Source organism: Centropristis striata, chromosome 20 (genome assembly GCF_030273125.1).
Source record: "Centropristis striata isolate RG_2023a ecotype Rhode Island chromosome 20, C.striata_1.0, whole genome shotgun sequence".
NCBI lineage: Eukaryota > Metazoa > Chordata > Actinopteri > Perciformes > Serranidae > Centropristis > Centropristis striata.
This window is the reverse complement of record NC_081536.1, coordinates 13,950,394-13,977,547: the sequence shown is the minus strand read 5'-3', so window position 1 is coordinate 13,977,547 and position 27,154 is coordinate 13,950,394. Positions and strand designations below refer to the sequence as shown.

General features: G+C 38.7%; 3 protein-coding genes and 1 long non-coding RNA gene across 6 annotated transcripts in view; 1 reads left to right on the top strand and 3 right to left on the bottom strand.

Annotated features, from left to right (window-relative positions):
- Positions 1-1,524: 1,524 nt before the first annotated feature.
- LOC131993636 (cystatin-like) lies at positions 1,525-2,346 on the bottom strand. Its single transcript, XM_059359628.1, has 3 exons — positions 1,992-2,346; positions 1,803-1,910; positions 1,525-1,671 (listed from the first exon to the last, which is right to left on the bottom strand). Exons 1-3 carry the CDS (start codon positions 2,199-2,201, stop codon positions 1,591-1,593), a joined length of 399 nt encoding a protein of 132 aa, XP_059215611.1. The 5' UTR covers positions 2,202-2,346; the 3' UTR covers positions 1,525-1,590.
- Positions 2,347-4,126: 1,780 nt separating this feature from the next.
- LOC131993681 (uncharacterized) lies at positions 4,127-6,856 on the bottom strand. Its single transcript, XR_009396341.1, has 2 exons — positions 6,790-6,856; positions 4,127-4,378 (listed from the first exon to the last, which is right to left on the bottom strand). It is a non-coding gene; the product is annotated as an uncharacterized LOC131993681 (long non-coding RNA).
- A 3,598-nt stretch (positions 6,857-10,454) lies between these two features.
- Positions 10,455-23,796, bottom strand: LOC131993612 (exportin-5). The gene is made up of 33 exons (XM_059359594.1): positions 23,588-23,796; positions 22,912-23,033; positions 22,756-22,828; positions 22,497-22,634; positions 21,988-22,170; positions 21,859-21,885; positions 21,551-21,736; positions 20,400-20,476; positions 20,259-20,303; positions 20,057-20,147; positions 19,701-19,784; positions 19,042-19,167; positions 18,868-18,958; positions 18,648-18,776; positions 18,315-18,430; positions 18,046-18,201; positions 17,606-17,647; positions 17,430-17,519; positions 17,077-17,276; positions 16,880-16,982; positions 16,368-16,549; positions 15,507-15,607; positions 15,326-15,422; positions 15,092-15,227; positions 14,809-14,907; positions 14,634-14,680; positions 14,146-14,252; positions 13,322-13,381; positions 13,053-13,147; positions 12,851-12,958; positions 12,139-12,276; positions 11,603-11,767; positions 10,455-11,360 (listed from the first exon to the last, which is right to left on the bottom strand). The coding sequence occupies exons 1-33, from the start codon at positions 23,687-23,689 to the stop codon at positions 11,214-11,216; spliced, it is 3,663 nt and encodes a 1,220-aa protein (XP_059215577.1). The 5' UTR covers positions 23,690-23,796; the 3' UTR covers positions 10,455-11,213.
- A 1,963-nt stretch (positions 23,797-25,759) lies between these two features.
- The window catches only part of LOC131993390 (apoptosis-stimulating of p53 protein 2-like), a 30,730-nt gene continuing 29,335 nt past the window's right edge, over positions 25,760-27,154 (top strand). For all 3 annotated transcript variants that reach the window (XM_059359288.1, XM_059359287.1, XM_059359285.1), the window contains exons 1-2: positions 25,760-25,882; positions 26,174-26,331. In XM_059359288.1, the coding sequence (XP_059215271.1) occupies positions 26,305-26,331 (27 nt within the window). In that variant the 5' untranslated portion in view covers positions 25,760-25,882; positions 26,174-26,304. The remainder of the gene's footprint in view (positions 25,883-26,173; positions 26,332-27,154) is intronic.

Here is a 27,154-nt window from a genome sequence, read left to right as displayed (position 1 = left end):
ACATCCCAAGAGGAAGAGGGGATGATCTTGAAGAAAGGATGACACTGTCTTGGGGTAGAGAAACTGGGTTGGAAGAGAAGGGGGAAAGACAGATGAAGGGGTGGAGGGACTGATCAGAGGGGTGCCAGACACAAAGAGGCCAGGCCATGGCCGGTGGCACGCGATGGGCAGATTAACCAGCGTTTCCTCCCCTAACTGAAGCATTAGGACACCTGACTGAGTCCCGCCAATGGCAGCCAGCCAAGGATTTGTGTGTGTGTGTGTGTGTGTGGGGTGGGGGGGGCAAGCTGGGGCTCGCCTTTCAACACTCAGGCTCTTCAACAACACAAAGAGGGGTGGGGTAGTGTTCGTGGGGGGAAAAAATAGGGGGTGATGGGCTGGTGGCTTGGAGTTGGGAGGGGGGCCACAAGCCTTGCCCCTCACCATCTGCTGCCCAGGCTAAGTGAGGACAGGGGTAGGGCCAGAGTGCAGGGTGGAGTACAGTATATGAGCATGTGCACAGAAAACACACGTGTATCTGCGTGCACGCACCTGTTAGTGTGTCAGTGGGTGGGTGGATGAGTGGAATGGCAGATGGACAGGGCATACTCCTGGCACCACAGCTTCGATGTTAGTCATCCTACGTTAAGGAGTGTCCCCCCTCCCCCACATTCCTAACCCCTGCTACCTAATCCACAGTGCCAGCCAATTCTTTATGTTTTGCTCAGTTTGATTAAGACATCCATGATTAGAGACATTACGGGTTGGGTGAGAGGGTGTGTGTGTGTGTGTGTGTACCGCTTATCCATGCGGCTGTTTACTGTAATCAAAGCCAAACAGACACAGCCCCTTTTGCCCCCACACCACTTAATGTCTGCTATTTTAACAACTGAGACATTCGATCAGTCACTAATCCTAGATATACGTTTTAATATTCCTTCTCTTGTAAGAGTGATGCAAAAACATAACTGAAGAGGAAAACAATACTAGATCAAATATCAGTGCTGCCACAAACTGCACCCTCTCACACATTTATTTGACACAATTCCCCCCCGCACTGTGTTTATCTGCACATTATCAGTGAGCTGTCTATTTCCCCCTGTTTAAAAAAAAAAAAAAAAAAAAAAAAGGGGTCAGAGCAGCAGACAGTTCAGTCTTGCTGAGCAGTAATCTGAAAATGCCTGTAATCCTCCATGCAGAGCCCTTCTGGAGACCGTGGTTGTAGTGTGGAGAGGTGTAGCCTCGTCTCCGTTTAGCAGCCATGTGTCTGACCAAGCTAGACACGCAACCAAGGCCTTACAGCTGCCAGGAAACACACTGAGAGATGAGGCACAGTAAAGCTGCCCTGGTCACTCACTGGAATAATTATGCCATTTTTCACCCCATACAATGCAGAGTGAGTGCAGGTCACTGAACTTATTCAACTCAGTGTTGGAACAAGTGGCATATCTGGGAGCCAATCAAATCACTTGTTTATGAACATAAATACAGGGTGTGGGCAGTATTATGATAAGCTCAATTTCTGAAACACACACTTAAACACTGTTTAGTGTTGATTAACTGTTTACTTGGCATCACAACAGCAGCAACAGTCAGAATAGCAGTCAGTAATTATATGTGACATTTATTTTGAGTAAGTACACGTGAATGTTGCCATGGGATTTCTGTAACGATGAAGTGGCACTGAAGTTCCTGAAATAATTAACAAATTAGTGCATCCTTTTCAGAATTTCCACATTTATAAATTGCACTGTGGCAGGAAGAAAGAAGCAGAATTGCACATATGCACTTGTACTATGCACCGTCTTATATTTTGAACTTGCCTTGGGTTCAGAGTGAAGAACACATGGCTGGCTGTCAGCAGTGCCATTTCTCTTGCACATTGTACGTCCTAGCTGCATTTCCAGGATGTAGTTTATTCCCGCGACCAACTACAGGGGGAAAAAAAGCAGGACACATTTTATGCATATTTATGGAATCAAATTCACCATGACTGCAGAATTAACTTTTACCTGAATTTTAGCCGATGTTATGTCCACAATTTTGTAAGCAAACTGTTCTTCTGCGTTGGCTGTGTTGAATTCAACCACAGCAAACCGTGCTGCAGTTAAAACCTTGTTGCTGTTTACCGGGACTTCGTGTGGCTGACCGGTCATCCTTCTCCCGGCGGTTACAAAGCGACCGACCGAAGCACAAACGAAAATACAAAACCAGACGAACATCCTCACCAAAAAAAAAGTTGTTTTCTAGTAACTAACAAGAGTCCAGGTGATCGGTTGTGAGTGGTTGAGTTCGACTTTCAAGTCGGATTCAAATATATTAGCTAGAAACGCACACCTGTGTCCTATCTGTTGATTAAAATATGAAAGTCTCCTCAAGTCACCGCTGACCAGAAACTTTTGTGTTGCTCAGCTGCAGTAAAGCTGGTGGAAAACAGGCTCTTTTATATCAAGTGACTGAAAAAACAACACGTTAAATAAAAAATGTATTTTAATAAAAGGTCTGGGAACAACACTTTATTTATTATAAGACATAGCACAAATGTTTAGGTCTACAGTGACGTTTTTCAGTCATCATGGTCAACATAAATAATAAGATTTTTTTTTTTTTTTTAAACAATAATTTAATTTGATCCTGAACCGGCACATACCATCTCTCCTTGACTTTTGTCAGTCCCACACAATACAACAATATTGTACTTCACAATTCATACTAAACTATTAACTAAAGAGATTCACTGATTCACAACACTGACACATATGCAATTCAAAAATATATATTTATTCCACACTGATCACACAAAAAAAACTGGAATATCAAAATATAATTCTAAAAATATAAACACAATGTACATATTCACTCTATTTACATATCTAAGCAATCATTAGTTTAAACAATTATTTTTAAGCCACAATTATGCTGCATGAAGGTCACCTGTGTGTACTCCAAGTGATTTTACTGACAGTCCAACAATGGATTTCCTGTCAAGAAACTACATCATGAAGTCAAAGGAATATTCTTAACATTACATAACAACGCTACTGAAAAGTATCCACCTGGGAACATTTATTAAAAGATTTGTATGGCATTAAAATATCCCTTATATTAGGGATATCAAATAGCCCTGGTGTAAGTCTGCATTGAACGGGCCGTTCTCTATACATTTTGAGTCGGGACAAGTGCACTTGTGTTGCAGGCCACCACCACTGCAAGACCGCCTACAAGCTCATAATACTAAATGCAATATTTGGTGTAAGGTGAATACTGCGCAATCCTCAACATGAAGCCTGGTGGTAGCAGCGCCATGCTGTGACAATGCTTCTCTGCAGTAGGCCCTTAGGGCTTGTGAAGGTAGAGCATCAAATAAATGCAGTAAAATACAGAGAGATCCTGTAGGAAGTCATGTTTTTTTAAAACAGACTTCTTTTTTTATATATATATAAAGAAGACCTTTATCCTAAATATAAAGCCAAATGAGAGTCCAAGCAACACATCTGACGCATGCTTGAAAACGGCTATTACACAACTTCATAGAGCTTGAGTAGTTTTGCAGACGCATGAGGAAAACCAAAGATTCATCTATATGCACCATATGCATATAGTGCCCCAATATTAAACTGAAGAGAGTTTATTATGCAATTATTTTGCTTCATATTTGTACTTTGTTCTTTAATTTTTAGATTTTTTTTATTTAAGGAAAAGTCTTTAATATCAAATATTCAGATTCAGTCATAAAAAGTTGTCAGAATCTGAATATTTGACATGAAAGACTTCCTTGAGAGAAAAAAATCCACTCAATTAATGGTGTTGAAAACAAATATGCCAAAATCTAAGGATGGTGAACACATTTTTTTAACTTAAAATTGCGTCCTGATGAAGCAGTCAATTTTGTACCTTTCAGCACCGCAAATCACTCAAATGCTAAGAATAAATGCAAAAATATAATTTCATTTCAAATTAATTATCGCTCATTCTGAATAGGCATCAGAAAATATTAACAACTAAGATCTACTTCTCTTCTAGTGTTGGAAACTGAATTAAAATTTGAGAGTGATAGCAGGTAAAGAGAATTAAGGGTTCTTTGGATTATGAATTGACAAATATTGCCTGTAAGATCGAGAAATATCAAAATCAATCAAAATCAAAATTACTTTACCTATCCCCGAGGAGATAAATATATAGTGCTGTATAGATATAGTGCTGTTTTCATCCATTCTTGCTCGGGGGTTTAAGTTCCAGATATTTTACTGTGGGTTGTGCGTTTGTTGCAGACAAATGAAGAGCAATAAATAAAGAGCGATGTCTTGAGCTTGAGTTTGCAGAGTCATGCTGATGGGAGCCAGGCAGCAGTGATGGACAAAGCAGGAGGAGCACGATGCTGCTGGATGGGCAATGTGTCCTAGAAGACATGGGGGAAAATTAGAATTAATCGTTAAAAAGTAACTGCAGAGTTATCTTTTAGATCATTTCTTCTTGTAAAAAGACATACAACAGAAGACATGACTTTGTTGTTCTTGAAAGCATTGGTTATCCAGAATCCTGAGACACTGTGTAGCGTGGGTGGGCGACAGCATACTGAAGGTGGGCGTAGGGTTTTGTTTTTTGTTTTGTTTTGTACACGTTTTGTGCACAAGTTAAGAATATTTTCATGGCCAGTATGGACAGTAGGAATGATAACAGTATTACTAAAAACAAGTGATTGAATTCAAAATTGACTAGTCTAGCAATTATTTTCTCAATTCAATAAATATTAGTTTTAATAAATAGTTAAAATAAAAAATAAAAATCACTTTAGCCCACAGCACCCACAGTTGGCATTTTACAGTCCAAATCTCAAAGATATTCTGTTTACTGCAAAAACTCACTTCTAAAAAGCTGAAACCTGATAACGTGAGGCATTTTTGCAAGCTAAATGATTTTTACTTTAAGTGGTTATTAAAATGTTTGCAAAATAATGTTCACTTTAAATAAATAGACTATTGGTTTCAGCTCGCAATTACAGGAGATAATGACTCTGAGTACTCATAAATATTGTATGACAATACACTTGGAATATCTTACCTCAACTTTTGATAAACCTCTTATACACTGCAGATTAGAATGAACCATAACAAACACATTGTGTAGCTGAGCTTAAGTGATTCTTGTTCAGTTTCCAGAGACACCAAATTTGTGTCTCACAGGGAAAGATGAACTGACCATACCACAGTACTGCATTCTGGGTAAACAATTACCATTTGATGTGAGTGGACCTATGTAAACATACTCAGTGTTTTTAACTATTCTACCTACTATAATTAAGCCTCAATTAATTAAAAGAACAACTAGATACATATTGAATGTGATATTTGTGAAGATGTGTTTCCAAATGGCATTGAAGCCAATTAAATTTAATGTGAATGTCTGGAATGTTAACAGTAAACACCAATGACAGGTGATTACATAAGAGCAATGCTGGGTAAATAATTTATTCACTTATTTTCTTAAGTAAAGGTAATAATATCACATGCACAATTACAGCAAAAAAAATGTATTCACATTCCCAGTAAGTGCACAGTCAGCAGAATGTATTCAAGTCTGTCATATTATTGGGTTATTATTATTGATGCAATTTTTGAGCAGCACATATTTTGGTTTCGTTTAATCTGTAACTATAGATGATATTTGACAACGTGATTATACTACATTATGTACGTATTTTACGTTGTAATGCTACAAGTCACGTCAAGGACTTTAGCAATAAGTAAAGTAGCGCTAATATCGTCACCCTGTTAAAATAATCGCCTAACTAATTTTTTCAAGTTTTGCAGGAAACACAAAAACTTCACCAAAAGTTTAACATATGACATTAATTGATCATTTCACTCAAAAAGGATGGCTATTGGCATAGTAATAACACTGTGTTTGTAAAGTATGTAACTTAAGAGATATAAATGACTTATATATCATAAAGTAATATTTAGGTAGTGGACGAGGGTGAGACTTTGGAAGCACATCGTCACCCTGTTAAAATAATGTTACATTTTTTGAACATGCCTTTGTGACGTAAGCAAGATATGGTAACACTTTATTTTGAAGGTGTCTACATAAGAGTCACACAAGCCTGTCAGAAACATGACATGACAAGTATCATGAGCACTAATGTTACTTCAAAGTGTCATTAATGTTCATGACACATCCCATGTCACTCTTTAAAATAAAGTGTTACCATATCTTGCTTAAGTCACAAAGGCATGTTCAAAAAATTGTCTAAGTCACATTTTATTTTTACTTAGGCATAATAAATTCGCTTAAGTCACACACTTGACATAGGCCATTATCTTAAAGGGGTAAAATCACATGATCTGATCAACTGAGGATATAGGCGATTTTACCATGGGTGGCACAAAAAAAAGCAAAAACAATTTTGACAAAAAATGACTTAGGCGATTATTTTCACAGTGTGACGATATAAAATTCAATACTCAAGTAACGTCAGCTATAGTGGCTGGAAGTCCTTTAAAATTGTTTTGTATTTGAACAACCGTATACACCACAAGATAATAAGTTGTAGTTCTTAAGTGAACAAAGTTAAAATATTTATTAAATTAAAACCTCTTTATTATTTAAATGAATCTGTGCTACTGTGCTGCAGCTAACGTTAACCGTTAATGTACCGGTGTTTTCTTACTTTTAAACATTTAGGAAGTTGGTTGAATGTTGGACACTTCGAGGCACACATGCTATCTACTAACCATTAACATTAAGTCTACATTTATTTACTTATTCACTGCCAAAATATTATACAAAATACTAAAATACATAACATACCATTGGTAGCAGCCATCAACAAACGCCGCTCTTCTTCCTTGCACAGTATTTTACGGCAGTTGGCAAACAGTGAGCATCGCGTCATCGCCCCCTACAGGCCTGGAGTCTGAACTGATTTTACATTTCGTCACCCTGTTAAAATAATCGCCTAAGTCATTTTTTTGTCAAAATTGTCTCCCCCTTACATCCTCAGTTGATCAGATCATGTGATTGTACCCCTTTAAGATAATGGCCTATGTCAAGTGTGTGACTTAAGCGGATTTATTATGCCTAAGTCAAAATAAAATGTGACATAGGCAAGTTTTTGAACATGCCTTTGTGACTTAAGCAAGATATGGTAACACTTTATTTTGAAGGTGTCTACATAAGAGTGACATGAGCGTGTCATAAACATGACATGGGATGTGTCATGAACATTAATGACACTTTGAAGTAACATTAATGCTCATGATACTTGTCATGTCATGTTTCTGACAGGCTTGTGTGACTCTTATGTAGACACCTTTAAAATAAAGTGTTACCATATCTTGCTTAAGTCACAAAGGCATGTTCAAAAAATGTAACATTATTTTAACAGGGTGACGATGTGCTTCCAAAGTCTCTCCCTCGTCCACTACCTAAATATTACTTTATGATATATCTCTTAAAATGTTGCAGTAATGATGAGTTAAATGAGGTTTGGGACACATTAATCATCATAATATTGATTTTTTTTTCTGTACTGATCTGTACTGAAGTCTTTATATTGTATTTTTTTCATTTGATATCCATACATCCAAATTGTACAATATTCACTAGCTCATGCATGAAATGAAATTGTACTTTAAAACATTGAAATGACTAACACAGGAAGCCATCAGGATAAAAACCTCTTTTTAATTTAAATATGTATACAGCCCATTTCTTCTTCTGCTGCTTTTCTTTTGCTTTTTTTTCTTCTGTATGGTTTCTAATTGTATTTTTCATGCTTTTCGTATCCTTTTTTATGCATATTGGATAAAATATTTTTTTGGTTTAATAAACAGAAATTTTGGTTTAAACAGAATTTGATCCAGGTATGCAACAAAACTCAAAATGTTCACATTTATTGAATTTGTGTTCGTTTAAAAAATAGCTTTTAAAGGTATTATTGCATCAATGGGACAAAATGGAGATATGGCAGAGGATATTGTGTTCATTGCTCACATACAATATTAAAAGATAAAAGTATTCAAAATCTAGGGAAATTATGTGCTAATTATATCTAAAATATATGTACTTTACAGTTACATAAATACTGTATTTAATCTGGTGGACAGGTCTGTAATCTGTTGTTATACACCTTTTATTAAGGACCAGACATTTAATGAATGTATAATGTATGAAATGTATGAATAAAAATCATTAAGCGTAGTGGGTTATGCACGCGCCCCATGTGTAGAGGCTACAGTCCTCGCTGCAGCTGGCCCCGGTTCAAGTCCCGCATCGGACGGCCCTTCACTGCATGTCATTCACCTCTCTCTGCCCCCTGTTTCCTCTCTCTCTTCAACTATCCTGTCCATTAAAGGCATGAAAAAGCCCAAAAAAATACATTTAAAAAAAAAAAAATTCACTGACATAGTTATATACACTAATTATTCAATCAATCAATCAAATCAAATCAAAATTACTTTATTTTTCCCCGAGGGGAAACTCAGTCTGGTAGAATCTCTTGAAGAATGAGACAGGCTGATGGCTGTAGGAGAGAAGGATCTTCTGTATTTAATATTAAGTACCAGAACGAAAAAAATGGTCGCAGGAAAAAAACAAAATAGGCTTATTGTTCTCTGAAGGTATAATTGATGTAATATAAACAGTTTTCCACATTCTAGTTGTTTAGTTGTTTCTCTTCTAGGATTTTATTCAACCAGAAAATTATCTATAACTACATCCCTGTTGGTAATTGTTAAGATGTAGCATATGCAAATTTTAAAAATCTACTAAGACTTAAATTTGTCCATCCGTGATAATGAGCAAATAACCTTTTTTTGTTTTTACTTCAATAATTTTTCTTTACTCCAAATAAAAAAATCAAATATGAATATGAGATAAATTGAAATCACAACCACACCATGGTTGTTTGCCTCCACCAACCAGTCATGTTGCAGTTTACATCAATGTCTGTCCAGAATCACATAAAATATATATAAAGACTTTGAAGGAATTTATAAAAAGGCATTTAAAAAAGTGTATACATGTATTTTAGTCTATATTGGCAACTACGAGTACAATTCAACATTCTGTCTTCACTAAGATTATTTTTACAGAGGAGTAAATAGGGATGATAAAAAAAGTTTTGTCACATGGTGCAACTATAATCACGTTAAGTTTATTATCAGCAAAACCAATGAGCTTGTGGTGGACTACCAGAGGAACAGGAAGCCCCCTGTGCTGGTTTTCATCCAGGGAGAGTACATGGAGAGGATGGACTGATACAAGTACCTTTGGGTGTAAATAAATAAAAACTGGACTGGACAACACTGAAGCAATCTTCAGGAAGGGACAGAGCGGCTAGTTTCTTCCTGAGGAGACTCGGATACTTCAGTGTGTGCAACGGGCTCTTGCAGATCTACGCTGAAGGCTCAGAGCTCTGTGGTCTCAAGCAGCTGTTAAGGAAGGTCAGCTAGGTGGAGGCACAAAGGCATCAAAACAAGAAAAAATAAACCACACCACACTTTAAAAAGCCAATTTTCTTCTTTGTACAGATCATTTTAGTGTTGAACAAGCATTTTTTCAAAAATGGCCACATGTGAACAAACAATCATCACAAAGACAGGGGAATCAAATCATTGGAAAGTCAAGCTTCATAAAGGTTTTTTTTTTCCTGGGCAGCTACAATGTATTTTCAGTAAAATGTTATCTGAAACGCAGACCAGTCTATATGCATTTAAAGGGGGCTCGCTTCAAGCCAAATAACTCCCATTTATTGTTGGTCTGAATCTACACAACACAAAAGAACACTGACTGTGATGGCTCCATAAGAGCGAAAATACATCCATCAAATTATGTTCAAAAACAATCCCTTTTACAGTGAAGGAATGTAGTGCTGGTTCGACTTTTTCTTATGGCTGGTAAAACCAGTACAAACACATAAAAACACGTTAAAAAAAGAATATCACCAACTGAACAGCTAGAAAACAAAAAGACTTGGATTAAGCTACACATTAGTTGTTGAGACCACCCTTAAATAATCTTTATAAAAATGTTACATCTCATTAGGTTTTTCTTCTCATAGATAACTGGTTTGTCACATTTGTCAAACAAGTTGTGTTTTGTGAGTGTTTTGGCACAAAATGTGGATGCATCATTTGTAGTATGATAGGTGCTCTGCATGAAATAAGCTAATAAAAACAATACTTGGGCTGTGTTGATATGATAAACTGGCAAACCGTCATTGCCTAAACCAACTACTGTGATATCTGCAAACTAGAAAACCGTAATCCATATTTATATCTACAATAAACACAATCCAGCTGCTTTTTTTATCTTAGGGTTTGTTTCCATAAAGCATCTTCACCCCATCTTAGGGAACGTCACACCTGAGGTACCTTTAGCACATCCTTCAGAATCAGAGACTGCGTTCAAGCTCACCCAGTCAGAGGAAATTACGGCTAATAAAGAAATATGTAACAGGATTTGTCCAGGACTTTTCTTCTTCGTGGCGCAGAATATAACCACCTCGACAGCAGCAGCGTGGTCACACGACATACCTGCCAACACTGACCTCTGATTTTAATTTTTTTGAAGTTAAAAAATAAATCAAAAAGCTGTTGTTTATACTGGTTTCGTTCATTTGGATATTATTATCCTATCAAACCAGAGCTGGGCTCCTAAGTTTGATTCCCTCGTCTCATAAATCTGGCGAGCTTAGTGTGCATGATGCTGGACAATATTATAATATTGCCCTTTGCAGAAGGGCCAATATCAGAAACGCTAGATACAGTCCTGTTTAAGATAGTTTTGTGGCTCAATCAAGCTTCTGCTCCACAGCAAAAATGAATGGTCAGTCTGCCATTTTAAGATTACCTATTCACATAATCTAACACAGAAACAGAACAGTCTTTAACCTGAAATATTTACTACAAATTTCCAAAGCTCATATACCGCCTTTATTGGTATAAGAAAGGGAGCTGAAGAAAAGGTGTGCAATGGCATTTTTTAAAAGGGCTCTACTGAGCGATACTTGCCTGCACAAACGACCAGAGGAAAGTTATTACTTGTGAGTGTGAGTGGTGCTGTGGCACACAGAGGGTTGAAATAAAAAGTAATATGGCCTATTGAGTGTTGACAGTTATGTTAGGTAGAGCCGCACTGCCTCAGCTGGAGGATGGCAAAGGGAAACCCTGGCTTGTACACATAACTCCATCTTCAGTCAGTATGAAGTCCATTAGAACCACTATGTGCTCCTACAGGGTATTATTCTCCGGGGAGAAGAGAGCTTCCAGGCCCAGTGCTTCACTGTTCGTTACATCCTTGTCTGGCTTCGGCTTTTTAAAGAGCGATGGAAGATTCCGGATATGAACCTCCTTCCTGAACTGCTGGCACAGAGCTTTCTGTTGGTGGGGGACAGAGAGAGGAGAGGTTAAACTGTGCTAACCTAGATCTACCAGAAAGAATTTCATTACATTGTACAGCCCTGGTGAGCTGCTGCATATTTTTTTTTTTTGCTGTCGAGAGCGGAAGATTTACAGCCAGAATCACACTGAATAATGACTTGCACTGTAAGGCCAATGAGCTGCTACAGCTGGATATAATAGAGGAGCACTGTCCTCTAGTGGTTGAAATGCAGCATTACCCCAACTGTTCCTGCAATTAGTTTCTTGAACTGGTCTTTCCTCTTCTTGTCTCCAACCTTCTGGGCGTTGGGGTCAATGAGCCTGTGGTCATACTGGTCCAGAGCCTCCGCACTGATGTTTGGGATCTGTGTCATCACTGCTCTCATCTCGATGTAGCGAGGCCGCTAAAGTAGATGCACAGAAAGGCAAGAGAGTAAAAAAGATGTATTCTCAGGAATGCAACTGAATGTCCCACGGCTGAAACTATATATTTCTTTTGAGCTGAAAATTTGCAAATCGGCAGCACGTTAATCAGAAACTCCTTCATCATGGATTCACTGTTTGAAGTTATTTTTCATGCAAAAATGTTAAGTTTGAGAATGTAAGTTAAATGAAACCTGCAATCTGAGGACACCACCCTGGTCTTTTTTTATTATTTCCTGAAGTTATCCAATAATGAAAATAATGGCGACTACTTAACTCTTAGATGAAAACTGACAAAACAAAAGGAAGAAATATGGAGCAGATATGGTACAGATCATGCCTTTAGCCTCACCAGGTTTTCATAGATGAGCATGGCCAGCTGAGAGAGGGCAGAGTTGCAGACCTCATGCTGCCCGTGAATCTGAAGGCCCCTAAGAACACTGGTATAAAACCATGTGACCGCCTCAGGGAGAAGATTACCACCTACAACCTGAAGAGACACAAAGTGGATGAAGGTGGAAAACTTTTAGAAGTATTTGGTGAGATACAGTCTACCTTTCAAATCACTGGCAGTAAGTTAGAGCCAAATCAAATAATACATTGGAGGAATTAATGAAAGTTGACGTGGCAAAGGCAAAAAGAGGGATACAAATACTTCATACATAGTTCAGAGGGTGACAGGAGGTTCAAATTCCGTAGTCTAGCATTGGGTCAATTTTCATTTTTTGACAAACTGGTCCAGTGTAGGAGTCTAAACCTGTATTTAAACCGGCATATGTCATTATGACATGGCTACATTTTTAAAAAAGTAGCCTACATTAGCATCCAGTGCTGATAGCGTCTCAGTGCAACATCTTACTTGTATTAGTAATAAGAAATAGGACAATGATTGGATGACGAGTTGCAGCATGGTAGAGTTAATATCAAAGAAAACTAAAACTGTGAAAATATATCAGTAACACTGCTGGTTCTGGTCTTTTCATGGGATTCGAGGATATGGCCAGGAAAGTGGGACACAAGAGAATAAAAAAAAAAAAAAAAACACATTGCATTGAGCGTTGTACCTGTCGCAGAAGTGTCCAGCAGACCATGGAAGCAGTGCGGTGACAGTTAGTGGTGTCCTTCCATGACAGAGAGGTGAAGGACAGGGTCAACAGGGTCATGTAGATGTTCTGGGCAAAGAAAAAAAAAGAAAGAAAAAAGTTTATATACAGTATTTAATGAGGGACAATGGTGTGCTGCGAATGTTATGTGTCCCAGGCTGACCTCGTGTTTCATCAGGCATTTCCCCAGCTCAGTCAGCTCCTCTGTGGGCTGGGCAGGAGACGCCGCCTGCACTGAATCCATCATCATGTCTTCCTCTACGTGAGCACACATTTAAAAAAAAGTTATTAAAATAAAAACAAAGTCTTCCTTTCTCATTTGTTTTCTCATTAAGATTGTGGTCCTTTTAAGTGTGCACATTTTATATATTGAGAAAAAAAATAAAAACAGACAAAACCTATTGATTCTGATGCTTTATATTTGACTCTTACCATCTATTTCCTCCTTATTTGCTGCTTGTTCAGGCACTTTTTTGGAAATACAGCTCACAGCTAGAAGAGGGAGGAGATAAGTGTTATGGCCCCATAATAACTCAACTCCTCAGTTTACACTCGGCATAACAATAAAAGCTGATCATACTTTAGTTCCTTCTCAAAACGCAGCATCATAAATCACCCAAATGGTTATTTTAGACAAATCCTGTTGGAAGGAACACAGTATTATCTACCATAACATGCAAAGTCTCAGCTTTATGATGATATTTGCACATTCTTGATGCATTCTGAAACCGTTTTGCTGGCACAAACACAACCTCACCACATGACTAAAGTGCATTAGTGGTATTGAAGAGTCAGCCCAGAGCTTCACTTCACGCTCTGCTTGACAGCAGGTTTAGACAGGGACATTATATTACTACCATAAAACAAGAGGAACATAATTGTAATAAAGATTATTCCCTTTTGCAATGAATATTTTATTTTTAATCAATAGTTATGCCAACAAATGCAAAGCGGCCGGCATATAGTCATCGCTGCAATGCTATTTATCACACTTAATTCACTGGTAAATCCCTGACTCCGTTTCAAAATAATCAGTTGAAAGAATTACAACAATTGTCAGGTCTCTCAAAACTGCATTTAAAAGAATAATTGCAATATTGCAGTCTTATACACTGTGTTTATCACACAAGTTGACATCACAATAATGTCATAATAATACATTGTGCAGCCCTAGTTAGATTTCTTTGTAATGCAACTGATTTCTACACTTGTACGTTAATGCAGTAAGTGAAGTTACTGCAAGTGCTGAAACTTACTGAGAAGATCCAGCACCTCCCTGGTGAGCAGGCGCACCAGCTGCTCCTCCAACATCTCCTGCGTCACCTGGCTCTCCTGACACACCACCTCCACCTCATCCTCATCACTGAAAACACAAACAAGGCACCAGTAAATCCACATATCCAGCTTGAGATTCAAAGAATAAAAAGTTATGGTATATTCAATACATACTTAAGAGTGATTAGAAAATAGCTCTTAGCTGTGCTCATCTTTAAATGCATAAATATTCAAAACAATGTTTTGTAGATCTTTTACATTTAAATGTATTAAAACTGTTCTCTAGCTGAACCGAATACTGAGTAATAGATTGAATTTTGATTTGTATTTGGGGTAAGAGTCCAATTTTTTTGTTCAATTAAGCCGCCATTGTGACTCAATCACAGCTGACCAAACTGAGGACCAAAGTACAAAATTTCCAGCTTCCTGATATATACCAGACAGATCCGAATGCTATCCCACAACTTACTTGACAGACGTCCTCTGGTTGATGACCTGCCACTTAACGTTGAGTCTCTGTAGCATGAAACAACAGCAAGATCGTGAGAGTTTGCAACAAAAACAACCCTTACTGAGTTAATAAAAAGTATCCAATGATGAAAAGAATGATAAGTGTTAGAGAACAAGAAGTGTGGAGCTCTGACCTGCAACATGTAGGCGAACAGAGGTCCCAGCAGGGGGCAGAGTAGACTGTTGTAGTACTCCTGAGGACAGGATAGCACCAACTGCCTCAGAAACACCCGTACACTTGTTAAGGAAAGTCCACATAAGGCAACAGCTCAGCTTTATTCATGTAGAGTAGTATCCATATAAAATGAGTAAGAAAAACATCTTTCACACCTATATAGTTTTCAGTTTCAGTTTCCACTAAAGCATGGAAACTGAAAAAAGGTAAGTTTCAATGGAGCAAAAGCAAATAAGGATATGAATCATAGGGCGAAGTCTGTGGTCAGGCACATGGTCGAGAGTGACAAAAGCAGAGCCAGTTATTTCCTCAGCCAACCTCTCAATGGTGTAGAAGTCCTGCTGCAGGGACAGACCTGCATTTCCCAGCACATGGTAGCTACAGACGTAAAGAGAGCAGAAGAAGAGTACAATTTCATCTGCAACTGCATTTGAAGTAAGAACAATACCAAAAAAAAGTTTGGGGTATTTCCTCACCAGTTGTCATACAATGTGGAGAAAAATCCCTGCATTCGCTCCAGGTTTGTTCTATACACAGGAGAGTCATAAATATCCAGAAGATGCTGAGAGAGACCTGGAGGAGGCACACAGTTATTGTGTGGTTTAACCACAAATGTATCAGATGATGATTTACAAATGAAGGCAAAGCTTCTCTTACCAAGAACCACATTTTTCTCTGCATCCATCACCTCATGGGCCCTGGAGAAGGTCTCACTCAGACGAGCCATGTTCGCTGGCATGTACAGACTGTTGTGGGTCCTGGAGTGAGGAGTTCAGAAAAGAGACTGGTCACAGATCAGTATTATTAGCTCTGGGAACCCTGCTAATCAGAATAAAACACATGGACTGGCCACAACACTGACCAAAAAGAGACAGAATATCCTCTAATTTCAAAATCAAAGGCTACTATCACATGCACCCTTTTTATTTTTTTACTTTTTGAAAATGATACATTTCCCCTCTCTCCTCCAGTTTCCCCCTCGTTTTATCTTGTTTTACAACACAGTTCCTAGATATTGGACATCTTTTATTGAGGTATTGGGACACTGTTGGACATACTGATAACCCTGTTACACCTGCATGTCAAGGTCCGAACCCTTTCTATAGTTGGGGAAAAAAAACTTTAATTCTTCACACATTATACCATTGCATATGATTTTTTGCCAAATTATGTAAATGGTAAAATTATTTTTTTAAGTTATTAAATAGGGGAATTAATACAAAGGTAAAAAAAAGAAACAAATGAAAAGAGATATTTTAATGTGTTACATTTTTATCAATTAATAAATACTTTTGATATTATTTGTGGTACATTTATTGGCATTTTTCCATCGAGTGGCAGTTTCCATCATCCAATGCCATACCCACATCACATGTAGGAGGCCTGATATGGTGATAATATGACCATGAGGGTTTTGATAGTCCCACACAGTGCCCCCCACAGGGGAAACATGGCTGATCACAAGTCTTGGGTATAGAAAGGAGTAATACAAGGTGCAGTGTCAACAGACAGATGTACCTGATTAGAGCCAACAGGTTGGGCAGCAACAGCAGAAACTGGGCAGTGCAGGGGTTTCTGTATATTGGAGCTCCTGCAGGGGTGTAGCCCATCACAAAGCCACCGGCCTTGGCTTCCTCCAGGTCCGCAGGCCAGCGTGCCCGCTTCACCACACCCAACATGGCGTACAGGCAGAAACTCAACTAAGGAAAGGTTAAAAAAAAAGAAAAAAGAAAAAAAGAAGAGATATACAGTATAATATTCATTGTTTTATAGTTGACAATTTTAAACATCATGGCTCTAAGGATGACGATGTCACTTTGTTTGTCGGTTTCTTTTAGGGCACATTCAAATATCTTCATTGCATCTTGTGGTGTTAAAAACATGTCATGTCTGGAGCAGTTAGTTGCATTAAACATTTTTTTCCAAATGCTGGGTCTTGTATATTCAAAATCACTCCAAAAACATAGTGACAAAAAACCTGCAGTCCTTAGAGCTCACTTAACAACTTCTAATAACACCTCGACATTTACCCGCCCCCTGTTGAGTCCTGTTGTGTCTGTGTCTTTACTTTGCTCTGTGACCACCTGATCAGCACCAACAAAGGACAGGAACACAGCAGGGTCAGACAACACGCTGAAAAACAAAGAGAGATAACAGTCAATAACCTGTTATGACATTTAAACACGCCATGTACAATGTGAGCAGAACAGAGAGAAATCCAACGCACTGCCTTATCTCCTCCGAGGTCCATTCTGCAACCACAGAGGCCATCAGTTCATCTAGAAAAGCCGTCTGCTTTGCAAAGTCTTTGAACTGGTTACTGATGAGCACCAAAGCTTCCATCAGTGAACATTTCTCCATGTGAGTGAGCGCAGCCTCGCTCGAGAACAGCTTCTTCACGTGATTGTAAAACATGTCGAAACAAGGCTGGAGAGAAAAAACAACTGATGTTAAAGCCACAAACAAATATTCAAGCCTAATAATCAGCTCTGTGACATGTTTACATATAATCAGTCGACTGAAATAAAGTATATTCCTTGTTGAGGTATTTTACTTTAACTGGGATACATGGATATTTACCAAGATGAACTGTGGGTAATCCCGACATATTTTGATGATAGAAGAGCAGGCGTGTCTCCTCACGTTCTTTACAGCTCGGGTCCGAGGTGCCTGAAGATGTCATTTGGATATATTTTTTGTCTTTTCGTGAAAAACGAGGAAAAGTGCTGATATTTGGTTTTGTGAAGGCGACTTACCTTGTTTTCCTGACCAATCTCAAACGTGATGGCTTTAAACAGCTGTAGGGAGAGAAGAACAAAAAAAAAATGTTAAATCAATGTTAATGATAAATAATTATTAACAGAGACCAAATGCAATTTAAATTTGTTGTTGAAACTTGCTGGCACAGGCACATAATACATGCAAAATTGTGTGTGACAAGTCATATTTCAGACACTGTTCCCTTATCATTTTACTATGCTTTGCCATACTTTGCCACCATGAGATACACAAATAATCACATTTAAACTTAAATATCTTCCACAAGTCCACAACTACCTAATCACCACATATCATAAAACCACTTAATATTTATACAAAACAACAAGCCAATATCCCTGTAGATGTATACAAAAATGATACATGTATGGTAGATGCATATAAATGACATGTAGTGACCAATTACAACTCAGCTGACCTTGTAAAGGACCTGTGGCAGGAAGTGCGGTCTTTGTATGACAAAAGGGAAGAGGGCAGAGACGTTGGTGAGCACACAGGACAAGATGAGTGGGTCTTTGGTGTCGTAGTTCAGCACGGCCTGCAGCAGCTCCATGCTCTGATCTATGGGCAACTTCTACACAATAAGAAGCAGAAGGAGAGGAAGGGGGGCAAACCTTTACATCATTATAATCAACATTACTTTTCCTCAAGCAGTTTTGTTTTGATACTTGAAATTATTTCTGTTACCTCCTCCTCCACATTTTTGAAAACCTGTGCGACCATACACTCCATGAAGACGGTCATTGCGTCCCACTGGACCACTGATGGAGAAAGCAGGGAGCACAGGCCCTCAGCAGTCTTAGCTAATGAGGTGCAGAGAAAGAAGTAAAGTTATTTTGCTACTTGAAATGATTCATGACCATCAACATGTTGATTCAACTTTGTAAAGAAGTTCAAAATACCTCCTATCTGTATAGAAATGTGTCTTTTGTACCAGAGTAGGCAGTGCTTTAATAAATCTAATCAAATGGGTCTCTTTCTAAGCCTCATTTTTTGTCAAGAATGAGGACAATCACTTACATGTGGTAGCCCCAGTATCAATGGGACTGGTGATTTGATACTGTAACCATTCTGCTGCTATCTGGAAAGCCTCCAGAGGAACGATACGACACGAACTCCTCACCACCTCTCCCTGCTGCGCTCGAAAAGCTGTTAAACATCAACAAACACTGTGAAAAACATCAAGGGATGGGGAAAATATGTATATTAAGTGAAATAAAGCTGTATCCATAAAACTTACAATTAAAGAATGAATTGAAATCCTCGTCGCTGTCAAAGTCCACACGAGAGTACTCGCAACTTGGGTTATCGTTTCTAGATGGAAATCCAGTCTGTGGGGGAAAGACAAAACCTTTACACCTGTTTGTCTTTAATGTATCTGAGGAATGGCAGCATTGACATCAGAGGGTCTCACCTTGACTAGGTTGGTCATAGATGCTCTGAGGTATTTGATGGCCATTTCCACAACAACCGTGTCCTTTGATAGAGTCTCATGTCTGAACAAAGCTCCCCAGGTTGCCAGAGTGGACGACTTTAAAAACTGCAGAACAACAACAAGAGCGATCAAACACAGCAGAAGGATCCATATTCTACCAATTCAAATGCAGTCTTTAACCCTCTGAACCCCAAGCAGTTTCAGGGCGCTTTTTGCTCCGGCCTCATTTTTCTCAATTTAACCTCATTTTCCCTGCAATAAAAAGTCCTGCACCTCTATGGAAACAGCATAATCATGGCTAAAGATAGGGAGAACTCCAAAATGTCTATTGTGCATTGCAAACATAATAAACATAAAGCAGTTTTCATGAAAAATCACTATTTTAAGGTTAGATTTAGTGACCTTTCCTCTTTTTGACAGAAGCATTTGTCACACATGATGTATTTAAGTACTGTCTGAAATCTAATGATTGAGTTTTTACTGTTTCTGACTATGACAAATTTTGTTTTTTTTTGGCATTTTAAAAAAAACCCAACATACCTATCAAACACATCAGCAAGTCGTGGGGTTCAAAGGGTTAACAAAAGGATTGAGGTAAAAGCTTAAAGTAAACCCGCCAAAAAAATGTGATATCTCACCTGACTGGAATGTGTAGTGAAGGCTAAAAGGGCTTCCATGTACTTGCTGAGATTTGCAGGTACTTCGACCTCAACATCTGAACCCTGTGGAGAGAATATGATATTAAACAAAAAGGCTTAATATTTCCAGCAAATTCATTTTGTCTACTTCTGAATAGTTTCTTTTGTTCAGACAAGGGTAAGTAGGAGTACTAACCCTTGTCTGAACAAAAGAAACTAAGAAATAATAAAAAGGCTTAATGACTGAAACATGCTTTTCTGTAATTTTACATAACTTATGCGTGCATTGACCAAGCCCAGAGAAGAGAGTATGTGAAGACAAGAATTAATGTGTGGCCAAATTAAGACAAACTCACCACTAATGAGCAGAGCTGGCCTCCTAGAGCACACAGCACCTGACACAGCCTCTTCAGGAAGATGTAACGCCGCTCCACCACCTCCACTGCTCTAAAGAAACATACACAGGTCTATAAGCACTGAATAAACTGATTCTATGTGATTTTGACTGTTTTACATCTATTTGTGCTCCACAGTGGGCAGATGTGTCACATTACTTACTGTGATTCAGGGGATTTCTTACATATTGCCAGTCCATCTGCTGACCTGTAAACAGACAGACACAAACAATTAAGTAACAGTTACAATGGTACTTTGAAGCTTGTTAAGATGATGATGGCGGAGTCAAGCAATTGCACTCACTGGGCTGCAGAAAGGATGTAGTGGATGGCCACATCATCAAACAGCAGCATGAAGGGTTTCCTGTCCTCCAGCTTGCCCTGTTACAGAAGGACACAGTTGATTACACATGGCTGATTATGCTAATTTCATTAAACTTTCCAGGGCAGATCAAACAAACTTCAGAACCAGGCTCGTGATTTTATAGCCATTTAAGTTTATTATATAGCCACAGCACCATTCATGATTTTCCATCATATTCATTTACTCACCTACATACTTAACAAGACTTCTTGATTGGAACCATGGACACTATATGACACGATCAAATAATTTGTTTACTCTCACAGTTCCCCCATGTGCTGACTGAATTTGGTAAGTCAGCCTTTTGTTTTAAAGCCCCCACGACCTGGAATGATCTTCAACTCACACTGAGGATCAATACGGCCATAAAATTTTTTCGATTCCCTAGCTTGATTGCGGACTTTCCTGCAACTGTCTGCAACTGCTTTTAGCTTTGGTCATTTAAATAGTATTTTTACTTATTTATTTATCTTGTCTGGTATCTGCATTTTTGTACTGTTTGTAAATATACTCGTCATCACTGTAAATGAGGGAAACCTCAGTGCCTTACGAGTTTAAATAAAGTTTTATAATATTTTACAGGACCTCACAAGAGTTGAAATGTCCATATGTCATTCAGTTTTAGAGACAATTGCACAATGTATTCAAGTCTACAAGAATGTACATCTGAAATCCATGAGCTTAATATATTCAAATAATCAGCTTTGACTATGATTTCTAAAATTGTAGGATTTTTCATGAAAAGAAAAACTTTAAAATCAGTAGGTTTATCTAGGAATGCAAAGAAAAATACTTTTTCATCCATACCTCTGAGTTCAGGAGTTAAGACAAAAAAAGTATGTTATACCTTATAGCCACATGGTGGTGCTATTGCTCTGAATCTGCATCACTCTTTTCAATGACAATGAGGTGTCAACTTTCCAAACAAATCCCTTCAAATCAGGAATGATGTTTTTAAGATATAATAAAGTAGTAACTATTTGACAAATATAGACAAAAATGTAACTAAAGGAAAAATCTCTTTACAGCTATCAAGCAAGTAATATGGCTAAACAATGACCTTTCAACACCGGGTTTTCCCTGTGACTCACCTTCCTACTGATGGCGATGAGCAGACACTCTGCTGCCTCCAGCTGCAGGTCCGGTTCACCCAGCAGCAAACACAACATCTCCAGCAGATGACAGTTTCCAGAGGTAATGTGCACCAGAGACACCCAGTCAATGTAGCCTGCCAGTGTATTGAGCGTAGCCACAGCGACTCGACAGTGAGCTCTGGCCTGTGTGAGGAAAAGGAAGGGGGGAAAAGGAAGAAAGTGAGAATAGTGTGACACAGATGTAATCAAAGTGATCAAGCCATTAGAGGTTAATTTTGAGCTGAGGTGCATTGATGTTTTCTCACCTGTAGTTCATGTCCAGGAGACCCTTTCTGGGTTACAAAATAAATAAAAAAAATCAGTCACTTAACTGTCAAAATGTTTCCTAATCAGTAGAAATTATGGCGATACTGAGAAATTAAGACCCCACTTACCAGTTTACGGTAGTCCTCGACATTAACATGCAGAATGGCCATCATGAAGCTGAAGATGCTCTCCATGTTCTGGGTGAGCGTCTGCTGGATGTCTCTGCGTCGCTGGGTGGGCAAAGTCTGGAAGGTGATCACATCCTCCGCCAGCCTCAACAGGATCAACATCACCAGCTCTGTCTGTGCCTCCTATGAAAAGGCACAAGAGAATATTTTTACTTTATTTCAATACTTTTGACTTTAAAAAGTCCATAACAACAAGATTAAAAGGGGTGAAACTTTTGGCCAAGAACTTAATTTGCATTGATAAAATAATGAAAAAGAAAAATGCTGTTCAGGTTCATAGCTCCTGAAAGATGACATCATCTTTCAGTGGAAATGTTGGCGCCACGTGACAATGACCAATCCTCAACAGGTACTCATTTGCATGCAAGTTATTACATAAGCGCATTCAAATCATTTGCAAAGGAAACTACTGATGCACAGTAGGACACTTCATTATATAAGTTACTCACTCCATGGCTAGTGAGAGCCTCCATCTCTTTCAGCATATCCGGCCAATGTTGAGGCCATTCTCTCTTTATCATTTCCACCGTGATTCGTGACAGGCCGTCTTTGATGTGGCTCTCCTCCTCCAGGATGGTATGAGTGCCCTGATGAGACCCAAAAGACGGATTAGATCATCATCTACCTCTGTGACAGTAAGTCAGAATTTTAAGCATCATTCGAATCACAAAAAAGATGCTGTGAACAGCCGATTACAATTACACTTACAGTTGATAACAGCTGCATAGCACACTCCTTCAACTGGACTTTCTCTTGTTGTTGCATGTTGTTCCATCGAAACCTGCAAGAAAAATATGCTTTCTTTCTAATATGCAGTTTATATACATTGTATGTTATTGTGGGTGATTACTATGTTACACTCACTTGATGACGTGCTCCAGGATTTGCAAACCAAAGTGTCTCACTACAGCTGGCTGCGATTTGTCGGCTAATTGCAAGCCACATGGGAGACAGAGGGTGCTCGTCTCTTTAAACTCCTCGCAAAACTGTTGAGTAAAAATAAAGCTTGTTATATACAACTAGATGAAACGTATTTTATATTGTTAAGAAGAATACTTAACTTAATAGTATTGTATATATGTAATGTTCCGGCGTTTAGAGGCTTCATAACAGCTGCCATAGCAACATTAAGTTAATTACTTTAAAAGCATTAAGCTAACCTACCAAGGAGCCATTAGCAACGACTTGATAAACGGAGCTTCGTCTTTTGTAAACCACTGTAGGACTACCAGTTTTAACCCATATGTTACGATTTCTATGAATGAATGAACGGGAGTCGAAAGTGGATGTGGTAGTGAGGTATTAATCAGGGCATACCAGCTAGCACACAAAGCATCTGGCCATCATCACCGCAAGTTTAGCTAACGTAAACAAACATACACTGACGGTATAAGCAATACTGTGACTACAAACCCTGTCGATTAAAAACGCAACTTTTTATTCAGCTGCGCAGTTAACGGGTTACATGATTTTACTTTCACCTACAAAAATGACAAACTCAGCTAGTTAGCAGCTAGCTAGCAACCCATAACGGTGCTACCTTTAGGGCCTCCAGTCGGTAAATTTGTCCTGTTTCTGCATCCATCATCACATTCACAGCTTTGACAAGCTGATCACACATGGCGGCCACCTGGTCAGCCATGACTTCAGGTAGCGTCTGGCACACTGTTAAGGCGAAAGCGAGGAGCTCCCTTATGCAAAACACCTGCACGACAGTGAGCTGCGTTCGCTCAGGGAGGTACCAACGTGCACAAAATGTGCTGCCTGAGCGTTTGAACCTTCGGCTCGCCGTAGAATTAGAATTCTGGGAGATGTATTCAACACGTCATTTTTTTTAAAGATCGTCTATTTACTGAAAGAGAACTCACTTTGAGATTTTTCTTTTTTAATGTCTGATTCTCTCTGGGAACCCATGGAACCTGATCGTGTTATTTCACAAGACATTATGAAATAAATCATCATATGAATAGCCTGCATACATTATTAATTAATAGCAATTCAATTTTATTGTTGTTATGTTTTTCAAAATACCAGTAATCAACCCCTAAACTGCCCATGGTAGATTTGTCTCTTAGATAGATAGATAGATAGATAGATAGATAGATAGATAGATAGATAGATAGATAGATAGATAGATAGATAGACTTTATTTATCCCAAGCTGGGAAATTACAGTGTAGCAGCAGCATTACACACAGAGACAATGACAACACAATTAAATAAAAAGAACAACCTATCAACCTCTTCTTACTATCAAGCAGTTTTTCGGATTTGTAGTCATCCGAACTGGAAGACTGGAATTGGATAGTCAAGTTGATTTAAAAAGTGCTTAAATAGGTGTACTGTAGGCCTACTTGAATACATGTGCAGTTACATTCCAGCACTGTTTATAATAGTGTAACAGTCATAGAAGCACATTTTTCTTACTTTGTACCTACTTTTACTTCAGTAATATTTTCAGTGCAAGACCTGTACTTGTTCCAGTTTGTATTTGCAATTTAACTTAAGTAGGGGATCTGAATACTTCTTCCACCACTGTATTCATCCCTGTCTGCATGCCACTATTTAATCATCTGTTCTATATCATCCCAGTCAAATTTCACAAATGAAACTTCCCTACTGCAGGAGAAACAAAGTCTGATCTAATCTTACATTTTCTGATGTAGGCTTGAATAGCCTCCTACATAATTGAATAAAGCAATGCATAAAACTCTGTGTACTTGCAATCATTCCCAATCTACTATGCACAATTTTAAATGTTAAAACACTAGCTTTTTTACTGTGTTATTGCCTTTCGTACCCCATAGTATTGCCTTTAGTATACTTTCTTGTATGTCTTGCACTAGTCTTGTCTCTCAAAGTTACCAAAATGAGAAGCAGCGCTCTATATTTCGTTGTATATTGGTATACAACGAGGCCGGCTCTACGCTGGGGCAAGAGGGGGCCGAGCCCCCTTAAATAAATGTCTTGCCCCCTCAAATAAAAATTTTAGAAGTTGAGAAAGCACATTTTAATATACTTAAAAAAATGAATATACATTATAATTTGACAAAATTATCTGCAGTAGCAGAAAAAACGGCTGAAAAAGGGACACATGACACATGATTGTTGGTTGAAATCTGGATGAAGGATGTTTTATTTTATTTTATTCATTTGTTTTAATTTTATTTTTCAGTTTCCGCCCCTGAGGCATTCCCACCTTATTGTGGTCAGGGGGTTTGCGTGCCTCAGTGACCTTAAGAGCTAAACCAGCAGGAGCTTAGTCTTCAGGTGGGACATCCAAGTTGGACAGGTCTGAAGGGAGAGGCCTGACAAAGTGCAATCCACTTCTCCAGGTTGGGTTTGACACATAGACCCCTTTCAATGAAGAAAGTATTGTTACTATAAGCACAGGAAAACACATGATGCCCCCTTCACATTTCTGACTGCCCCCTCATATATGCCTGCCTAGAACCGGCCCTGCTCCCTCTTCAACTTTCATCTTGCCAAATATGAGCAGAGTGAGACTTCTTACTTTTACCCGAAACAGCCGGATTCAACTCCGGTTGATCTCTACTTTAAATGTAAGTTTTATTTGGCACTGATAATCGTATTGTACAACTGAATGATATCAATCCGGAGTAAATTTTAATGAAAATGAACCTTTATTTAAAGGGTAGTATTTACACCGGACTGGTCAAGCCGTTGGGGGTGTTTTCTGCTCCAAAACGAGGCGGAGCTTGAATTCCAAACTGGGATGAGTTTCCTCCCGATACGTCACTCTGGGATAGGCTGCGAGCTATCGAGCAACGCTGTCAGTCAACGGGGTTTCGGGCTGATTACCTAGGCGTCCTTTGGTAAGTAAAACCTAGAAAATATCAAATAATCCCCGCATAGATTTATAACTTGTTTCTTCAGTAGTTAACTCACAAAACATGACGATGTTTAGGTTCGGCTCGCGCTCGCAACGAGCCGTTTCAAAGTTCTAAGCGATGCTCACAAAACTACAAGGGAAACTTTTGTCGTGAAGGCCTTGTTATTTGTTGCAACAGGTCCTCGACACGGCATACAATTAACAAAAGTGTATTTTATTCTTTTAACATTTAGTTTGGTTTTTGAAATAACGATATGCTGTGTTTTTAATGCAGGACGGGACCCCTAAAGCAGGAGAAAGTAGCCTTGCCCATCGCGGGTTGAGGCTCTGGGATTAAAGTGATCGTCAGTCTCGCAGCTTTCGTCGAAACTGCCAGTGGAGATTCATGCTGTGTTGGTTAGCTAAATGCGGTACGAAGCTAAAATGATGCCGGTGAGTTCATGTTTTATTTACTTGACTACAAGTTTTAACCTTGTCCCGTAGCCTTATATTTCCGTTTTCGATATTATATTACGGCGTTAACCCCGCATTGTAACGAATGTGTGTTACCTGGACATTTAAATTGACGTGGCAAGTTGATGCGGTTGCTACTTTTGTCGGCAACACGGGCTTCTGTTGTGAAGTTTATGCTCTGTGACAGCTGTGTGTGTGTCTGTGATCGGTGCATGTGATTCTTGCCCGATCATTTATTTGCTTTATTATACTCTTATAACTTCGATTATCCTACATGTGCGTCACATTCCTTATCTACATCTATATTCAGTCTCAGGACAGTTGATATTTACCTAACCATACAGTCATTAACTTAACTGCAGGTGGATTAACTGTACGATTTGTTAGTATACACTGTACACAACCATCCTGCTCAGAGCACAAACAAGCACAAGGCACCAAGTCTGGATGGCACTACGCTAACCTCAGCTCTGGACTCCTGCCATGTCATCTCCATCATCACCACCACCATCATCATCATCATCAGAGGGCTATTGCTTTTGCTGCAGTGAAAGCCTCTATCTCTCAGCACTTCTTTGATGTATGTAGAGAGGGCAGCGGACAGGGGTCTGCTGTATGTGCTCACTGGAGAGAAATAACCCTTCCTATAGTTTTTAACAATGCAGATTTACTTCTCTGTTGTGGCTTTGGCTGCTTCTGGTAAATGTGCAAAGTTCAAAGAAGTGATGGTTGGATTGGTAACTAGTTATCATTTAACTTAGCTAAAATTCTGTCTAGAATTTATTTACTTGAGACTTTCATG